Here is a 19,416-nt window from a genome sequence, read left to right on the forward strand (position 1 = left end):
AACCTAAAATAAATGATGAAGATAGGTGGACTGAATACGTGGAAAACCTCTTCCCCTATTTATAACATAGAAGATGAGCTCACTTCCCTTAGGTTAGTGGACATAAACATTCATTTATTTAAACTTTTCAATTAATCCTCTCCCAATTCCTCTAACCTGTGAAGATGTAAATATTTTCTGGATATTTATAACAATAATAATTAGAGTTTAAAATGTTATTCAGTCACTACCTCCTCCTAATGACAACCTACATTTTTTTTTGTATCACATTGAACAGTATCATAAAATCATAGAATCATTGAATAATTCAGGTTAGAAGGGATCTCAGTAGGTCAGCAACAGTATCTTTGGGGCCATGTTTAAAAAAAATGGGATTTTTACCAGTGGCATTAATGGAGAAGCATCTATGCCTGCATTCCTTCAATAGGCAATTAAAAACCTGTATGGAGGATATATCTATTGCTTGTATCTCAAGGGAAGAAGTTTGAACTATTCTGCAGTGTGAGTTTGTGGGCCCCAAATTGCCAAGTTGGGCAATTCCCTGGGGGCTCCCCTGGCAGGGGAGACCCTCCTGGAGCAGTTCTGTGTCAGGAACAAGAGACGCATTGGACTTTTTCGGTCTTCAGTTTCTGTTTATTGTTATCTTATCAAAACTTCAGCACGCTTGTCTGCACCAGACTCTGCGTGCAGGAAAAAACAGCACAACAATGGCTAACAATCTCTTGTTACAAGGCCTTTTAAGTCTAATAAAAAACTAAGCTACCCAATTAAGGAGTGACACCTAAATTATTTTCCTTTCTAACCCAGTAACTGACCCCTAAAGACCTGCAATGTGGATTTTTCTACCCAATTACAAGATACGACCTGAACCCAAGAAGAAAGAGGAAGAAGAAGAAAGAAGAAGGGAACTTAAGACAACACCCTATATCCTCCATCTTGAACCCATCTATAACATACTAAAAATCCTAAAACCTAAATTTCTCACCCATGTGACATACTACACTACTCTTTACAATCTCTACCATCTATTTCACACTTTTGTGGTTTCTAGTTTACCCTGAGGCTTTGAAAGTTTTCTCCATGAATGAGGGTCAAAGTCAGTGCTCCCCTGCGGGTCAGGACACCCCAGAGCAGACAGAGAAATGTTCCCGGTGCCCTGGGTTTCCACACTGTAGAAATTCATTGAGAACACTCCTCTCCATATTGTTCACTTGACTTTTCCATTGTCTGTACCTTGCCAGCCATAGCCCACACCTGTGAAACTCATTGATGTGAACACTAAATCAAAGCTATAACAAATGTCTTCTTGCCATTTTCTTTGCAAGAACCCTGGATGACCAGCCAAAAGAGGAAAAAGTACAGCCTTATCCCTGTGTCTTTCCTCTGGAAAACTGCACATACTGTGTAAGACCTCAGAGTGTAGAGAAGTGTATCAGCCAATTACAGGACAACACAGACAGGACACAGCCTTTAGGTCTATAGGAGACATGAACAGACAATTGCAGATAGGTGTCCAAGCTCCCATTCCAGTTAATGAAGATACAGTCAGTAAAAAACTAGGACATTACTAAGCTTACCTTGAAGTTGGTATGTTTAATTTCATATATCCTGCAGAATAAGTAAGGTCTCAATACAGGCTAAGCAAAAAGAATCTGGTCATTTAACCCAGCTGCATCGCAATAACCTATACTTGAGTTCTTGTAACAATTTTGTGTCTGACTTTTGAAAGCTTGGTCTACGTCTTCAGGCAAGGTAGGAAGGCAGGCTTTGAAAATTTTGGCTTTGGAAACACTGGTCTGAAATATTTTTTGATGATTAGTATAATGCTTAGTAATATATGATTAGTATAAATCATAAATATATGATTAGTATAAATGCTTAGTAATAATGATTAGTATAAATCTTCAAATAGGTGATTCTACTTTCTCTCTAAAACAAAATCAGATTACTTAGAGGGATAGCAATGAGATATGAAGGTGGGATCATTAGTACAGTGCAGTCCAGAGTACAGGATATCTGTTTCAGAACTGTGAGATCTACAAGGAAATTCTAGCTTCACAGAAACCAGTAGATTTTTTTCTGATTTATCTCAGTGCTGGCCAGGATTTCAGTACAAAATCTACTCTGAAACCTCTCCATCAATTATATGCTTTCCGGTTTAGGAGAACTTACTTTGCATGTCCTACTTTTACAACATCTGTATGTTTCTGTTTTATAATACAAGGCCTGATCCCTTAGAAACTGTTAAGTACTGTCAGAACAAAAATAATAATAGTTATATTATTAAACTTACCAACAGTAGCAGCTGTTCCTGGGAAGAAACGATCTTCACAAAATCTTCTTAAGAATGAAGTCTTTCCAACACTTGAATTGCCGACAAAAACGATCTTGAATAAGCGCTCTGGGACAGAGTTTATTCTCTCCTCCTTCAATTAAGAGCAAAAATTAGCCTCCAACTGTTCCATAAATCCTGTTGCCTCTCCAGTTTAAGGCAGATATGGGGAAAATAATAGATTTTATCCTATCATTTTCTTCATTACTCATGAAGCAATATTCTGTTTCTTAAAATAACTCAGCATTTCAGATGTTTGCCATGCATCATTCCAGATCATCCGAAGTGCAGTGATTTGCACTGATCTCTGGAAGTATACTTGATATGAACCTTTACATGAAACTGACAAAATAAACCAGTTTATGTTCATGGCCACAAATCAAAATTTATAAAGCTTCACACAGCTCTGCTCAGTAGCTTCATCCTATACCAGTGACACAGAGGAAGCAGCACATCTTCATCTCGATAACAGAAGCAAAGTCATAATTTTTTGCCTTATGCCATCAGGTTCTTCTGCTACTAACATAGAGCCAAGAATTTCCATCCAATTACTGCATTTCTACATCTGTTTAACATTACAGGCAGAAGCATGGAGAAAAGACACAGACAGAGAATTACATCAGTTAATCAGGCTGTAAACATTCAGCTATGTTTCTGTCATTTCGCTTTTTAAACAGAAGGAACAACAATTTGTTCTGCTTATCCAGGTTCTGTTTACTGCAGGCTAAACTAAGTGGATGCTTAGTGGAACTAAGTGGAGAGAATATTTATATCCTCTATCAAGTAGGTCATCATTCTTTTGTATGTAAATCAGGAGTTGCTTAGGGAAGCACTCTGTAGCACCAGCTGGTTTGCAGGGGGGTGCCCTTGGTGGTCTCTTCTATTTTGTGTAAAGTTGAAGGAAGAGGGAGATAGAAAATTTGCTTTCAATGCTGCAGAAGGAGAGCAAGATCATGGATGGTCCTGACATTAGCTTGTTAAGGTGTGGGTTGTGAGGAGGAAAAGGAGGGAAAGGAGGGAAAGGCCCTCTGCCAGTCATATGATGTGCAGGATCCATGTTTTCATGAAGACATCAGAACTGAATTCGCTGCCCGACAGTCCTTTGAATGAGACATTGAAGTCTGCACTTGGAAGTGTTTTCTACAAATATACAGAAGTCTTAGAGAAATAAGAAGAAATAGAGAGCTGCTCTTGATGGGGCAAAAAATCCCAAACAACAAAGGCTTGAGCTGCTGTCTCCCTTCATGTAAAAAAAAAAAAAATCATTCATGCTGTAAATTTTGGGGACAAAAAATACACATCTCTTTCATAAGCTGGGCTTATAGCCCACCACAATTATAGAGGGGTTTCTTATTTTCCTGTTCTATTAAAATTCTAAACCCCACGGCAACTATAGGCTACTAGTAGCACGCATGCATTTATACAAAGCACATTCTCAGTCCTGATGAAAACCATTTCCAGCTTATTAGTCTGTGTGCTCTGGGAAATAAAACAAGCTAACATACAATCATCAGCTTGGCAGTATTATCACAGTGCTTCTGAGAACCATAGCTAAATATACGGACTACATGACCTGAAATACTTTGTCCCTGGTGGTCATACACACTCCAGTAGCACTAAGACTCAAAGACCCCAGAGGTCTTCAGCGCAGCTTTCAACAAAATAAGAAGCCATTTTCCACTGAGATATATCAAGTCAAGTCATGAAAATAACCTTAATAATCAAACTTGATTATAAATCTGCATGTGAACACTATGCTAGGGGATAAGCTACTCCATAGTCTGCTTCAACAAAGGGCTGATGGGAAAATGGAATAGCAGTAGGATGAAAATTTATTTTAGTTTACAATGCAGTCTGAAAAAGTCTTTCCTAGGTGTGTCTTTTGAGTAGCCTTTATATAAAAAGTATCCAGGTAAAGTAACACACCTAGCTTTTGTACAATTTAACACAAATGTGGGAGATTACAGGTATAAACATAATGGTTCATATTCCATATAGAAAGTGAATCTCATGCATAAGTTTTGAACAGAAAATCCTGCTTTAATTTCCATTAGGGTTCCTTCAGGTATTGAATATATTCCTTCAGGCTTGTCCTAGCTGGATAGGATGATCTACTTGGCTTTTGTCATCCTAAAGTCCAGTGATGCCATGCTTTGAAAATGTGACACAAAATAAGTCATACAGCAAGCAAAAAGCATGCACTGAATTAAACAATTTCAAAATATGAAGCTTTTTCTGTACCCTCAATGTTTTATTAAAAGATACCACTTAGAAATTATTATGTAACCATGGCATAATTCTATCATAATTTTTAAGATATGCTTGCTTCTTCTAAAAGAACCATATAATTATGACCAAGCAAACCAATTTTTCCTATACTTTAATCTTTTTAATATGTGCTTCAAGAATCTAAAAATGAGTAATTGTTAACAATGATTCTAAAATTAGAAAACAAGCTCTGAAGTAATAGCAGTGCAAAAAGAACTTTAGACTCCAAAGAAATGTACCTTCCAGCATACTGTTTTAAGGATTATTACTGAATGGTGAATTCATTGCTAACATGCATATACAAGCTAGAGCTGAAAAAATATAGGATTTTGATTTGCTAAATAAAAGTATTTTCAATCATAATTAAAAAGTAATGATAATCCTCTCATTATTTCTCAGATAATGTAACAGCTACCATAGCTGACTTAAAAGTTCCAGAATATGAGAAATATCACCTTGTGGGAAAAAAAAGAAACAACAAAAAAAACAACAAAAAACCCAAACAAACAAAACAAACAACCAAACAAACAAACAAAAAACCCAAACAAAAAACTGGGGTTTTTACCCAGAAACAAACAACCAATTAAAAAAAAATGCTTATTTTTTAAGACTATTTCTGCCTTCCACTGGATCTTCTTGTATCATCTATTACTACTGCAACACTTAACTTTACTTTCCCTAAACATTCCTTCAAATGTAAATCTACGCACACATTGTCTGCAGTTAGCACTCCTTCAGGTTGAGTTTCCCTTCTTTGCACCCTCAGCACTTGTTTACAGTACATTTTCATCCTCCACTTCATGCAATGGCTTAATTTGTCACGCTTCAACTTAAAGAAAGAAAACTAAATAATTTTAGATTCTAGGAATAACGCGTTAACTTTGACACCACTTCACGGTACCCAAGGTCTTTCAGAATAGAATAGAACAGAAGAGTTCCAGTTCAATGGGACCTACAGTGACCTAGTCCAACTCCCTGACCACTTCAGGGCTGACCAAAAGTTAAAGCATGTTTTGAAGAGCATTATCAAAAAGCCTCTTAAACACTGACAGACTTGTGGCGTGGACCACTTCCCTAGGAAGTCCATTCCTGTGTCTGACCACCCTCTTACTAAAGAAATGCTTCCTAATGCACCTCCCCTGAGGCAGCTTTGAACTATTCCCACACATCCTATTGCTGGATCCCAGGGAGAAGGGATCAGCACCTCCCTCTCCCCTTCCCCTCCTCAGGAAGCTGCAGAGAGTAAGGGAGTTGTCCCTCAGCTTGTTTTTGCAAACTGGACGAACCCAGAGCCCTCAGCCACTCCTCAAAGGACACACTTTCCAGCCCTCCCACCAGCCTTGTGGCCCTCCTCTGGATGCATCCAAGGACCTTCACATTCTCCTTAAATCATAGGGCCCAGAACTTCACACTCTACTCAAGGTGAGATCTCCTTTGTCCTCTTACATTTGACAGTGTTTCCTTCCCTACAGGCTGCTCTCTAGAAGATGATGATGAGTGTTCCATTGATTGCTCTCTGGCTTTGCTATTCATTTCTGTCTCAAAAGTATTTTCGTCTTCTCCAGTCCATCTGCTCAGCTGCTTATCGACCAGCCTGTCAAGAAGCTGGGGTAGGTGATCTTCTTCAATTGATATTATTCTTTGGAGATGTGATGTTTTAGGCATTCCTCCAATGACTCCAGTATCAGGCTCTTCAGCGAGAACTCCATTCAGTCCAGCAGAATTCCTTCTCTTTGAATTACTGAAAATATCATCTTCTTCAAATGAATGGCTAGACAGAGAAAAAAAGAAAGTACATTACAAAAATATAATGGACCTGCTATTTTATTCTGAATTTAATCTGAATAACTGAATTTAATTGCCCTTTTTTTTGACTAGTCATAGCAGGCAGAGAAGAGTCATTCCAGTGTCTGCTGAAAAGTCAGCTCATCATGGGAAAGCTAGTAACTTACAGGATAAACCTGAACCAGAATGGAAAATAATAGATTAACATCAATTCTAACCTCATAGAAGAGCTAAAGTAAACTTCTCTACTGTGACTTTCTCCTTTCCCACCTTCACTCCTATTCTGGAGGAATAAAGGAACCCCCCCACAAGAGAGTTCCTTTCTATGTGCAATCTGATTCTCTCTTTAGTAGATAGGAGGGGCATGGGTTTGCTTAATATGGCTAAAAAAAGTCCAAGTGGAGACTCAAAATTGTACCACATTAACAGAGGCTCATGGGCAAGTTTTTGTGTCTCCCAGCCTACAGCCTTCCACAGTGGGGAAATCTCTTGCCTTTGCAGACAGCACACTTGTTTTATGTTAAAATTTGGCTCTTCATTTTGAAATTTCTTAATGAGCACAGTAATCTTATAGTGACAGACACTTTAGAAATATACTCTTTAAAAAGTTAAAAAGCATCAGAAAGGAAGCATTCCACATCTTCTTTCTCTAAGTCTCATCATACTCAAACAGGGAACACATGAAAAAAAGTTCCTACCTGTTTGGTAGCATCTTGCCCTCTATGTATTTCCCAATGATAGACCCTGATCTTTGCTTCCAGCTGGCTTTTGGAACAGCTGTTTTGCATTTCTGCAGAAATACAGAATACTTCTTACTGATTAGCTTCTGGTGTTTTTATGGTTAACTACCCTCATTCCAAATACTTAATAATGCAATGCAAATGAAAGAAAAAAATATAGAAGACAATCCTAGAGGTATAAATGCTTCAGAATTCCAATTGATAAACAATCAGAACAGAGAACTCCAGATCCTGCAAAAATGCATCTGCTTTGTAAAGAAAACAGCACAATGTCATGAAAAAAAAGTATTTTTTTTTTTTTTTTACACAAGCAGGTTCTTGTAGGACTAAGAACACAATCAAATATAAACTAAGTGGTGTTAATCTCTTTACACCAGGGTACTTCTAGAACATCTTAGGCGTCCATTCTTTGCTGCTGCTTAAAACGTTAATAGGATCTGCTCTCACCCCAGTCTCAGATACTGAGGTACTCAGGTACTGATTCAGGTACACCAGTTATTGTACTGTTGTATAAATGTGTCGGGATATTACCGACTCTTGACTGGGTAAATTAACACAATTTAATTGTTCAATTTTTACGGTATTTCATCCTTTCATGATTGCATCCTTTGTTTCTTCTAAAATACATTCATCTCTCTTCAGATAGCTCCCACTTTATAGTTCTCAACATGTAGCTCTTAAAATTGTTTAGCAAATTAAAACAATCTTATTTTCAAGTGAGGAAAGAAGACAATAAAAATTAAGAACAGAGTAAGATTTAAGTGGCATGAAAATCCACCTCCTGCACAGCCTTCTGTTCCCCTTCTTTTGAAGCTGTTCTCATACGCTCGACATTGGGTTTGAAAATAATAATTGGTTACCTGCAAAAATATGTCACGTTCATCCTTGAGATGTTTGTTCCTCTCTCTGCAAAGAAAACACAAACAAAAGAAACACTGAAGCCAAGTATTTAGAACTGCTGATTTTTCTACTCCACACTAACAAACAGACGGGACAGTTGGCAGTGCAAACCTTTCATCACCCTTTATTTATATTCTCACTTCAGCCAGCTCCTTGTCTGGGCTATTGATTCTCCAGCACGACTATGCTGATTAAAGCCAGATGGGATCTGGATCTCTTCCTATATTTCATCTAAACAAATGCCTTAACACATAGAAATCACATACCGTAAATTAGAATGTTTAATGGTTTTCATAGTAAAGATGACCTCTTAATGTGGAGAGGGTGCAATGAACACCATCTCTTGTTCATCTGCTGACGGCTGAGAAGGCCAGTTCTGCCCCTCTGAGGGCTGCAATTGTGGCTTCCACAGAAAAGTCACCCTAGGAAAACATTCATCTTCCATCCTTTGTGCAGAAACAATGAAAGTGTCAAGAAACAGATACTCCAGGCAATCAGCAAGCTCTGATCAGGTCTGACATCACACCTGCTTAGTACATCATCTATTGTCTCCATCTGTTGCTGGCCTGGCCACTGGAGAGACTCAGCAGCCAGGGTGAATGGAAAAAGCTTCTGTTGCCAGATGTTTCTATCTATGTCCCCAAAATTTGCAGCAGGCAAGATCACAGAGTGGCCTATGGAAAATACATGCTGCAAAGTAAGAGCCTTTCCTCAAGCCTGTGAAATTTTTAGGCAACTTTAAAATGAGGCCTTCTGAAGGAAATGCAGCCAATGAAGGCCTAGATGCAGGTGCAACCTACAGCCCACACTGACTGACCACTGAGCAAACAAAACCCAGCACTGCTTCACCTTGAAAAGAGGGCTATAGGTGTCTGAACACAGCTCCAAACCTTGAAATCTATCAATAAAGGAATGTTAGCTAAGTACCTTTTGGAATAATTTTACAAATATTTTGGGGAAATAATCTTCATTTTGCCTCAACTCCCAGCACTTGAGAAGCAACAGAGCCTTTCAGCAAGCTCCTGCAGCCAGGCTTCTACCTCAGAATCAGCTTAGAGCTGTTCAGTGCTGCTCTGTTTTACATTTGACTTTTGGAAAGGAGATTGTCATACCGTACTGAATTGTGTAAACAAAGCATATCTTTGCTTTGTGTGCCACCCTCTACTCTATGCAAGAACCAACCATTGTAACCATTTTTACTATTTTTGTGTCATTATCCTGTGGCAGTTGACTTTGACTGGCTGCCAAATGTACACCCAGCCACTCTCTCACTCTCCTTCCTCAACACAACAAGGGAAGATAATAACATGGAAAAGCTTATGGGCCAAGATAAAGACAAGAAGGTTACTTACCAGCTACCCACTACAGATGAAACACTCAATTGTAGGATGATGAGAAATTGAGACAAAACTAAAATCACCTTCTCCACAATCCCCTTTCTTCTCAGGCTCAACTTCATTCCTATACCCTCAGCTCTTCTACCTCCTTAACCAATCCTGAGTGGCACAAGGAGATGGGGAATAGTGGGGCTTGTGGTCACTCCAGAACAGCTTCTCTCTGCAGCTCCTTCCTCCTCACAGTTTTCTTGCTCCAGTGTGAGTTCCCTCACACAGGTTACAGTCCTTCACAAACTCCAGCACAGATCCTTTTTTCCATGGGGAATAATCCTTCAGGAATGGACTGCTCCAGCATGGGTCCTCCATGGGCCATAATTCCTGCCAGAAAACCTGCCCCTGCATGGGCTCCTCTCCATGCACCAAATTCCTGTTCTTGTATTGACTCTGCACAGACTACAAGGGACTCTGCTCCAGTGGTGCCTGGAGCACCTCCTACCCCTCCTTCTTCACTGACCTTAGTGTCTAAAGGGCTTTTTTTCTCTCTTCTCTGCCAGCTGCTGCACTGTTTTCCACCCTTTCTTACTGAGGTTTTCCCAGAAGCCCTGGCTTCTCTCTGGCACAGAGGCTGCCCTGTGGCACCCCACTGTCAACACCTTGACACCTACACTCACTACATATCCCAACATAATTTCATCCTTTAATGGACCTCTTTAGAATTATAGAAGAAGTTTTTGGAAGATCAACATTACCTTAAAAAATCCAGCTGCTTCAATAGTCCTGACTTCTCTCTCTGTAAGGTTTCTGTCACCCGGTACACCTCCCTGAAAAAAAAAAGAGAGAGAGAGAAAAAAAAATTTATTCTATCCATGGTAAGAACACTGCTAAAATGCTTCCCTCTAGGGGTATCTACATTTGAGACCTTAGTGTCTTCAAAATTGTAGATTCTATTCTGCATGAACGGTTAATATTTTAGAAGATTATTCAGTATAAGGCCCACAGTAGCACAGCAGTACGAGTTAGCAGAGGAAGGAGCAGAGGTTCTTTTTTCAAAAAATATTGCTTTTTAATTTCTTCATCCAGAGAGTTTAATATATGTTGATACTGGCACTTGGAGCATTCAGAACAGATACACTGCTAAAATACTTCTCACTTATGGCCACTAAAAAACAGGTGACATTTTATCCAAAATTAGAGCTTATCCTGCTGTAGGAACCATATGTCAGGCTCTCACATCTACAATCCCTACAATTTCTTTCCAATTCCTGACACTTATGCAGCCATTTTAACACCATTTAATTTGATTTAACACTATTTGGTGTCTGGCCTTTAATGTTTTTTTTCGCCTTTCAGTGAAGCCTCAAGTTCTTCCTGTGCACTGTCTGAACATTACACCTGCTTCAGTAGCTCAGGTCTTACCAGACTGATACAGATGTTTAAAGCAACACTGCAGGTGCAGTTGAGTAGGGCTGAGCCCTAACTCCATAAACCACTATTGAATCCAAAGTGCTTTGTAAATGCAGTAGTATTATTCAGCAGTCTGATGACTGGGCGGATTTCCTTTGTAGCTTTTAAATCAGATCATTCCATAGTCTTTGCTCTGGATCTGAAAAGAGAGGCCTCAAAGAGGAAACAAACCGCCTTGAGGAGAAGTATTTCTACTGTCTACTTCCAAAACACACATCAAACATGGAAACCTAAAAATTCTAATCACAGTGGCCATTCTTTAACACTGATTTATCAACAGAGCTCATTATGTTTACCCTCAAGAAAAACTAAAGAAGTGATAACTTAATAGAACTTGGCACAAAGCTTAAGAGAAAAAGAATGTGACATTTGAACTAATGTTCTGCTCTATCCTGAAATATGTCAAACAACAATAGCTCTGAATTATGTAGTTCATTGCTGCAATGGCTAGGTCTATCTGTCATTCATGTGCTCTCTACTGGCAATGAGAGACTTCTACAGAACCCCGAGCATTTTCTTTAAAATGGACTTGAGTGAACATTTCTGCCAATTACAGCCTCAGGGCAGTGATTCTTATGCTTTGTGCAGAAGGCTGGAGCAAGACAGGTAGCTTGAACTGTCACAAGTCAATTTTATCCCTCAAAATATGAACCATAAATATTTCTTCTTGATTTTTTTTTTCTTTTTTGGAGTCAGAATCTGAAACCTTCAACATTTGAACTGGAAACACCAAAATTATAGCTCTGAATTGCCATAAGGCCTAGTGGGAATTAGGATAAGCTAAATTTTATCTTGCTGGCCTTACTAGGCTTACTTTTGATGAAGGAAAAAAAGAAGATCCTCGGTATCTCAGTCAAGAGTGCATTCTGAGAAGCAAGTTTCAGATAGACTCAGCTTTGAGGAGGATGAAGCATCATGTGCCACAACTGTAAGGCACTTCCATAAAGAATTCAGTTGCTATCTCAAAACTGAGACACTACATGGATTTTTAGTTCCAAATACCATCAACCAATGGCAGTGGGAAGAACACTGACATTTTGAACACATAGCAAAAGATTCCATAGAAGCCAGATATCCTAGAGAAAACATGCTGAATTACTTGGGGGAAAGCAGCTAGAACTGCACTCGGCTTTGCAGGTGGTTTCTGCTTTTGACACAGTCTTAAATCACAGCACTGGGTACCCTGAGGGGGCTCACTGGCACACCAAGCAAATGCACGAGAACTGCTGCAGCTGGACACTTACATTTCCTTCTCCTCATGGAGCCTTGATGCCTCCTCCTGAAGCACCTGTAGCTGTTGTTGAGCCAGGCTTAGTTCATGGGATGTTCTCTCCAGGTCTCTTAGCAGCTCCTGGTTAGTCAGCTTCAGCTTGGTGTTCTCTACTTTGGTTTCTTCTTTGCCACTGAGGAGTTGTGTACACTGATGCTCTAACTGGGAAGAAAAGAGAACAGAAAGCATTACACCTGACTGAGGCATCTTGCTTTTGAGGCTTTCAGTTTGGGTATTAGAGGTTAGCTGAATAGGGAGCTATTGCTATCAAAGCCAAAAAATGAAATAAACACATATGGTGCTTTTCCACTGCTCTTTATACAGACATAATTATGTTACACAAAAACAAAGCCATTCCATTCTATGACTGAATTTTATCCAATTCAAGAACACACCACTGCAAACCATAAAAAAGGTGCTACAGAGCAGATTAGCAGCATTAAGCTGATATTCACAACTGCTATTTTAGACCATTTTCCACAAAGACCAGGCCTACACAGAGTAATTCAGAGATCTACCTAAAACCTGTTAGATTTAAATCTGATAGTTGATTAACCTTCCCATCCCCAGCAATATGAACAAGCAGTGACCTTTTTGCCACCTCAGACAGATCTGACAAGAAGTGTGAATTAGAGCCTCTTTATTCAGTTTTATATTTGCTCTCCAATGTACATCAAAGGAAAGATACAACTTCCCTGTAAAACAAGCAACAGCAAATGATAGTGGCTTCTGGTACATAAAGAAGTTCCACCTGCTTCTCCCTGGCTAACTGAGCAAATTTAGACAGCAGAGCAGAACTTCGTATTAGGGAAAGCATTGTTGACCTTAAAATACAAAAGTTTTATTTTGGGCCTTTTTTCCTATATTTATTTTAAGGGATGTAAAACATACTTGGAGCATTACAATGATATCATTTCAATCTTCAAGATCTGAGACACAACAATGTTAGAACTCCCATTTTGCCCATCCCAACAAGCAGAGCTCACCCAACCAAAATCTGTCTTCACCCAGCTCTTCCAAACAGTTCCTACCCTAGAACACTGCTGTTGTTGTAGTCTTGGTTTTGAACGAGGCCCAGGTTAAAAAAAAATGCAGAAAATACTTTCTAGCCTGGACTGTGAGAGTAAGGAACACATGTAGAGTGGGAGCACTTAGCAGCAACAGCAGCAGCAGCTTAGTGTATTTGCTGAACTGTAGCCTCAGCAGGCTCACATTTCACATGGAACACTGTCTGGGCATTAGATTACTGCTGAACAAGGTTGGCTTACATGGGTAGATTACATCAGTTCCTGAATATTGCTTTTACTCCTCCACAGAACAAAGTTACCCACTCTAAGTAGATCAGCTGCTTCAGGTACTTAAGACAAGACTCATCCAGAGGAGGGGCTTTGAGAGAAGCAAAACGTGACCACACAAAGATGAACTTTCAAAAATCTAAGGAACAAAAAACTGCAGACAAAAAACCCCACTTAGAGAACAGTATGGCCATATGAACACTTACACAGAGACTGTTCTGGAAATTAACTGCAATGGTAGCCAACATCAGCTCCCCGAATCATCTATACTGATGTTAGAAATACTTGCTATAAATCCTGCTCACTCACTCTGGTGCTCACTCTTAAAACTATAATATAATGTATAAATAATAATATAATAATATTATAATAAATAATAATGATACTAATAATAATTATAATATATTATAATAAATATATAGAAATAATAATCAGAAAAACGATAATATAATGTCTAATATCCAGAACACAACAAGAGGAGAAAGGATTGTTTCACAGCAATACAAAGCTCCCTTCTTCCACTTTACCCATACAATCCTTTGAGAAATGCCAAACACTACCTTTAAAGCATTCATCTAAACAACTCCCAAAACAGAGAAATAACTCATTAGGTGAATGCTCAGCTGGTAATAGAATGGCATAGATCCTATAGCTTCTAGCTGCTTATTAGAGCTGAAAAATTGGCTCCTATGTTCATCTGGTAGATGGAAACTGCTGGGGAAAAGACTCATAGCCCATAGACATGTTTAAGAAAACCTAAGTAGCAGAAAGAATTAACCCATTCCACAGGTCAAGCACAGACACAGTAGTTGATGGTGCATATTCTCTTTTTTTTGACAAAGATGAGAGGAAAATCAAGTTTAAGTTGAATAAAGAATTGGGATTATCAAATGCAAATGAGCTGTTATTGAAGACATTTATTGGTGTCCCCAAAAGACACACACATTGAGCACTCTCCATACAATCCCACGTTCTTAGCTCAGCATCGTTTCTGTAGTTTTTATATCTTTTTCTCCCTATTTATTTCAGTAGCACGTGAAAGATGCAAAATTTATACAGTGCCATAAGGCAGTTATAAGCACTTGAGTAGTACTGATCCATGTTTTTGTGCATCTCATTCCTAACTCCAAGGTCATGCTCTTCAGCAGCTGCCATCAGCATAGAACCCAGCATTTTATGTGAGAAGTCCAGTAACTCCCCTGCATTTCACCTGGTCCACACCTACTTTCTTCTCTCACACAAGAGTCTGCGTCCTAGAGGTTATGCTGAATATTCTCTGGCCTCAGTGCCTCCTCCTGAGATGTTCCAACTCACACTGTTCCCTTGAGAAGCAATGCCAGTCAGACAACCCTCATAAGGGAGAATCCCTCTGGCTATGTCAGAGGAAACAACGTAAAGCTCATCTGGTTTGAAAGCTCCCTTTCATATTTTTGTTAATGATTTCCAACACAAAAACAATTATATTGTATTTTAAATTAAAAAAAAATTAAGAAAGACTTATTAACGAAGTTTGGAAAAAAGCATTTGTGTTGCTCCCTTGTGGGCCAAGAGGTTCTCTCATACAACCAAGCATAGAAGTCATAATTAAATCAAGCTACCTTTACTGTCTGCAAGAAGAGATTTATCAAAGTACATTTCCATGCCAGAGGAGGAGGCAAAAGTGAAAGAGATCTCTGGATGAGGGAAACATTAGACACCACACATTTTCATTCTCAGTGAATGAAAAGCAATACCAGAAAATGAGAGGGGACATAGTATTATAAAAGTACATCTGAGTAAAGATGAGAGTCACTTTCAGAGAAGATCATTAGAAATCAGAAAAATATATGTAGAAAACAATGCCTCTAGTTACACTGAGTAAAGCACTCAAATAAATAGGTTAGATTGGTATACTAGAAAAAAAAAAAAACAAACATGAAATACTGCATATCAGATTAACAATGGGCCAATCAGCTGGTTGAATGACAAAAATTTCACTTGTCATCAGTCATCTGAATGAAATTGTCACTCATCTCATTAGATATAGTGAATTCCATTCCTTTCCACAAAAACAACAAGGGATAGTTTAATCTTTATGGTGCATGAAGAGCCTGTCTTTCAAAAGTACCATTGTTGTGATTCATGCAAATTCATAATGGAGAGGGGAAATTAAAAATACTAGAAATTACAAAAAAAAAAAAAAAAAAAAAAAAAAAAAAAAAAAAAAAAACAAACAAACAAACAAAAAGAAACTAAAAAAACACCACACACAAACAAAACCCATAGCAATATTATTAATAATAAGCAATGCAGTGAATAGAAATGGAAAATATAAAACAAATACTAATAAAAATAGCACAGACATTGTTTTATGTTCCCCAAGATAGGCAATAGTAGACAATGGCAATGTAGACAACAATCATAAGATAAGACTTCCTGGTATTGTTGCCTATATTGATTGATTATACCAGGCTTAAAATTGAGTGAAAGCCTTTGAATAGCTTCTGTGGGTTTTATACCAAATTTAGAAAACACATACTTGAAAAAAACATAAGAATTTTTTACAGAATTACTGGCTAACAACCAAGTTTTAAACAGAGATTCAAAGAAAAATCAAAAGAAATCATTAAATATAATTATTTAAAAAATAGAATAAGTAATCTGTTATACTTTTGCAGTTAGTTTCAGACTAAAAGTGCCTGATCTATGTGCCCCCACAGATATTTTCAAAGTATAGATTATTCCACTGTAGTGCTGCAATGTGGTAAAGAGCCTGCGTAAAACCACATATATTCTGATTCACAGTGGTATTGGACAAAGGTAATTAACATCAGGCAGTTGATTTCACCTGTGGAATAGCCATTTAGTTCAGTCCTGTATTCTTATCAGCTAAACTTCACAGAATAACAGAGTACCAGGTTGGAAGGGTAACTCAAGGCTCATCTGTTTTTTGGCAAAACCACAGTTTAAAAAAACCAACAAAAACCAACCTTTTTTGGCAAAAACACAGTTTAGCCAAGATGACCCAGCATCCTGCCCAGCTAAAACTTTAGTGTCCAGTGTTGGGGAATCCACCACTTCCCCAGGAAGTTTATTGCAACAGTTGATGGTTCTCATTGTGAAAAACTTTCTTCTTTTGGTCCACATATTCATATGCTACAGAGGGAACTGTGTTTACAGCATTCCATTTCAGCCCTTTAAATTCCAATGCAACCTCCTTTCCTTACTGCTAGTCTTTCCTACAATGACCTTGGAGCCACTTAACAGCAAGTTCTCTGCTCCCTCAAGCAGGCCATGCATTTTAGAAACAAAACACCTCCGGTTTTATTATGAGAACTTGACAAGCTGTTACCAATGCAAGGGAAACATGCACTGCTATAGAACTGTTATCACAGAGATATATCAGGAGCAAGTTGTACAGAAGGGAGCATTTTGAGTTCATAGTGCTGAATCAGTCCAAAACAAGTAAATGAGTGGCTGGTACAGGCTTTGAACAGAGGTGTGTACTAGAAGAGCCAAATCATTGTTCTCTGCTCTTAAGCTATCCGTGTGTTAAGCCAGTTCCTAGAAGACTGAAGGCAGTGCTACATTTTCATAATGCTACATTTTCATAAAAATTAACCTAGTACCTGGGGAGAATATGCAAAGCATTATTTTATTCTCCATTTTACCACATAAAAGGAAAACTACTTTAGAAATAGAGGTTAACATTTTTCCTAAGCACATGACACAAAAACAACAGAGGGTCACAATTTAGCAGAACCACATCACACCAACTTGCAGTTTTGGAACCTAAAATAGTACCTAAAGGAAATCATATGAGCAAATAAGAGGTATCTGTTTTTTAACTCCGAAGGATATCAGTTAGTACCCTTTTCTGTTTTTGAACCAGCTGTTCCAGTTCTTGTTCTTTTGACAGCAGCTTGCACTCCAGCTCTTGATTGTAGGACTGAAACCTCTCTGTGTCCTGCAAAATTCCAAGAGGAAATGGATTAACAGAACAGCACAATTGCATTGCAGAAGGAGAAATAATGAATCACTGATGAAGCTTCCCACAGTGAATATAATAAGACATGGGTAGTATTCAGTTTAGGGATGGTATCACTCATTAATCTCTAAATTGCTGTAGTCCAGCAGCTTCCATGGCTGTGGTTGCTACAGAATATGATGATTGCATTTGAGTAGATATTGAGTCGAGAAAGTGGAGGCAGACATCTCAGGCAGGAGGCTGAGGAGCTGACCCAGTCTAGATCAATGCAGCCAGAACATAGCCTCTCGTTTCCAGCCACAGCCACTCAGGCTGATGTGAAAGAAACCGCAACTGCCACGCTTCAAATCCGTCACTAACGACAATTTTTCACAGATGTTCCACTGATATAAATAAGCAACTGGGGCTTCAAGCTCTGCCTTTCACTTAGAAATTATATTAACCTATCCACTATCTAAGTATCCTGTAGTCATTGGAAACTCCTAGTCACATTTAGGATTACTCCTGACACTCCTCAGCTGAGAAAAATTGTCAGCCCTCTCCTGAGTAAAATCAGGTTCGAGCAGTTTGTATCAGCTGAGAATCTGTCCTGTTTCTCCAAAAACAGGTTTCTACTCCCTAAGGTCCCTAGGAAAATGCCTCTAAACAAAAATAAAAATCCCCTCAGGACAGCAGTGGTTCTTCCCAGTGTTTTCCCTTAAGCAGTACATGTAATGGGGTAATGAAATGCATGATAACTGGCTCTTTCTGGGGAAGAATATATATGCAAGTGAAAAAACAGACTAACTGCCCCTTTTGTGTAACATTCAGTCAGCAGGGTATTAAGTATTGTAAATAGCTACAATTTGTACTTATTTGCATCTTACAATTTCTTTAAATGTATTCTTCAAGAGTTGTTCTTCATTCAAGCCACAATAATTTGCCCTTTATATGGCATCAATGCATCTCTCCAGGCTGTAAAGTCTTTGTAAGACTTCACATTAGAGAAAGAATTTCACAGTCAGATCTTCCCAGATCTCAAATTAGTCATGCAAAGAAACAATACTTCATGAGTGTCTGGCAGCCCTTAGTGTGGCTGCTGACTAAACTGTAAATAGCTTGAGTGGGAAGCTTTCATGAAAAAGCCTGAAAGAAATGGCTTAACCTCAAATATACAACTAATTAGGAGATCCAACAATCAGTGCTTATGAAAAAGCCTTTGTTGTTTGGGGGTTTTCAGTACCACTTCAGTTGTGGACTATTAAGAGCACATAAACCATTTGTTCCATAAAAGTGCTGTCAGGCAAAGTTGCAAATACTTTTTATCCTTCAGCTGGCATACAAACCTTATTTAAAGGTTTAATCTCATCCACCACTAAAAACTGCTCTCGGCTTGGAATGGAAAAAAACTTGAAAATTTGAGTCAGGTTCACTACCCAGTAAGGCAAGTAAAAAGGAACGATTCCTTAGACAACTGATAAAGGTACTTTTTTCTTTTTCTTTTATTTTATTTTGGTTGCCAGGAAACAAAAAATACTTTATATAGTTGCATCACAAAAGGAAGCTTGAGATACATTTGATTATATTGTCTAGATAGATTTATAAATACTTGATTGAGAATGGAGGCGATAACGACTATTTTGGCAACTATTTCTATCCCGTATTGCTGAAACCTTGTATTTGTTTCATTTATATGACTGATGCCAAGACAACAAAAAGGGATGAGCCAGTAGCTCATGATTGACTGTCCCAGGCCACCCAGAGCAGCTCTGTAACCTCCAGCATTTTAATACTCAAAACGTAATTAGCCAAGTTCCTGAGCATCCTGATCTAGCTAGGAAGTAAGGTGTCACCTTCCCACCTATATGATTCTAAGATGACTCTTTCCTGGTGCATGATGGAAGTCCTTGTTGGTTACCTAGTTTTACAAGAAAAAGCAGGAAAGAAAAATCCTAACAAAAGACTACAGACACAATAGAGGAGATTTAAAGACACCTTCCCAAGAAAAGGGAATTCATCTTCAGGTGTTTTGGAAGCACCATGGCAGTGACCAAAGATTCTGCCCTGTGTTTATTTTGT

General features: G+C 38.5%; 1 protein-coding gene across 1 annotated transcript in view; it reads right to left on the minus strand.

The window, feature by feature from the left end:
- Positions 1-19,416, minus strand: part of CRACR2A (calcium release activated channel regulator 2A) — a 53,152-nt gene that overhangs the window by 9,181 nt on the left and 24,555 nt on the right. Inside the window, exons 7-13 of the mRNA XM_053936591.1 lie at positions 17,242-17,337; positions 12,071-12,258; positions 10,112-10,183; positions 7,986-8,031; positions 7,084-7,175; positions 6,047-6,371; positions 2,294-2,426 (exon numbers count right to left, since the gene is read on the minus strand). Coding sequence (XP_053792566.1) covers positions 2,294-2,426; positions 6,047-6,371; positions 7,084-7,175; positions 7,986-8,031; positions 10,112-10,183; positions 12,071-12,258; positions 17,242-17,337 — 952 coding nt within the window. The remainder of the gene's footprint in view (positions 1-2,293; positions 2,427-6,046; positions 6,372-7,083; positions 7,176-7,985; positions 8,032-10,111; positions 10,184-12,070; positions 12,259-17,241; positions 17,338-19,416) is intronic.

The sequence above is a fragment of the Vidua chalybeata genome, chromosome 2 (assembly GCF_026979565.1).
Source record: "Vidua chalybeata isolate OUT-0048 chromosome 2, bVidCha1 merged haplotype, whole genome shotgun sequence".
In the NCBI taxonomy this organism is placed as follows: domain Eukaryota; kingdom Metazoa; phylum Chordata; class Aves; order Passeriformes; family Viduidae; genus Vidua; species Vidua chalybeata.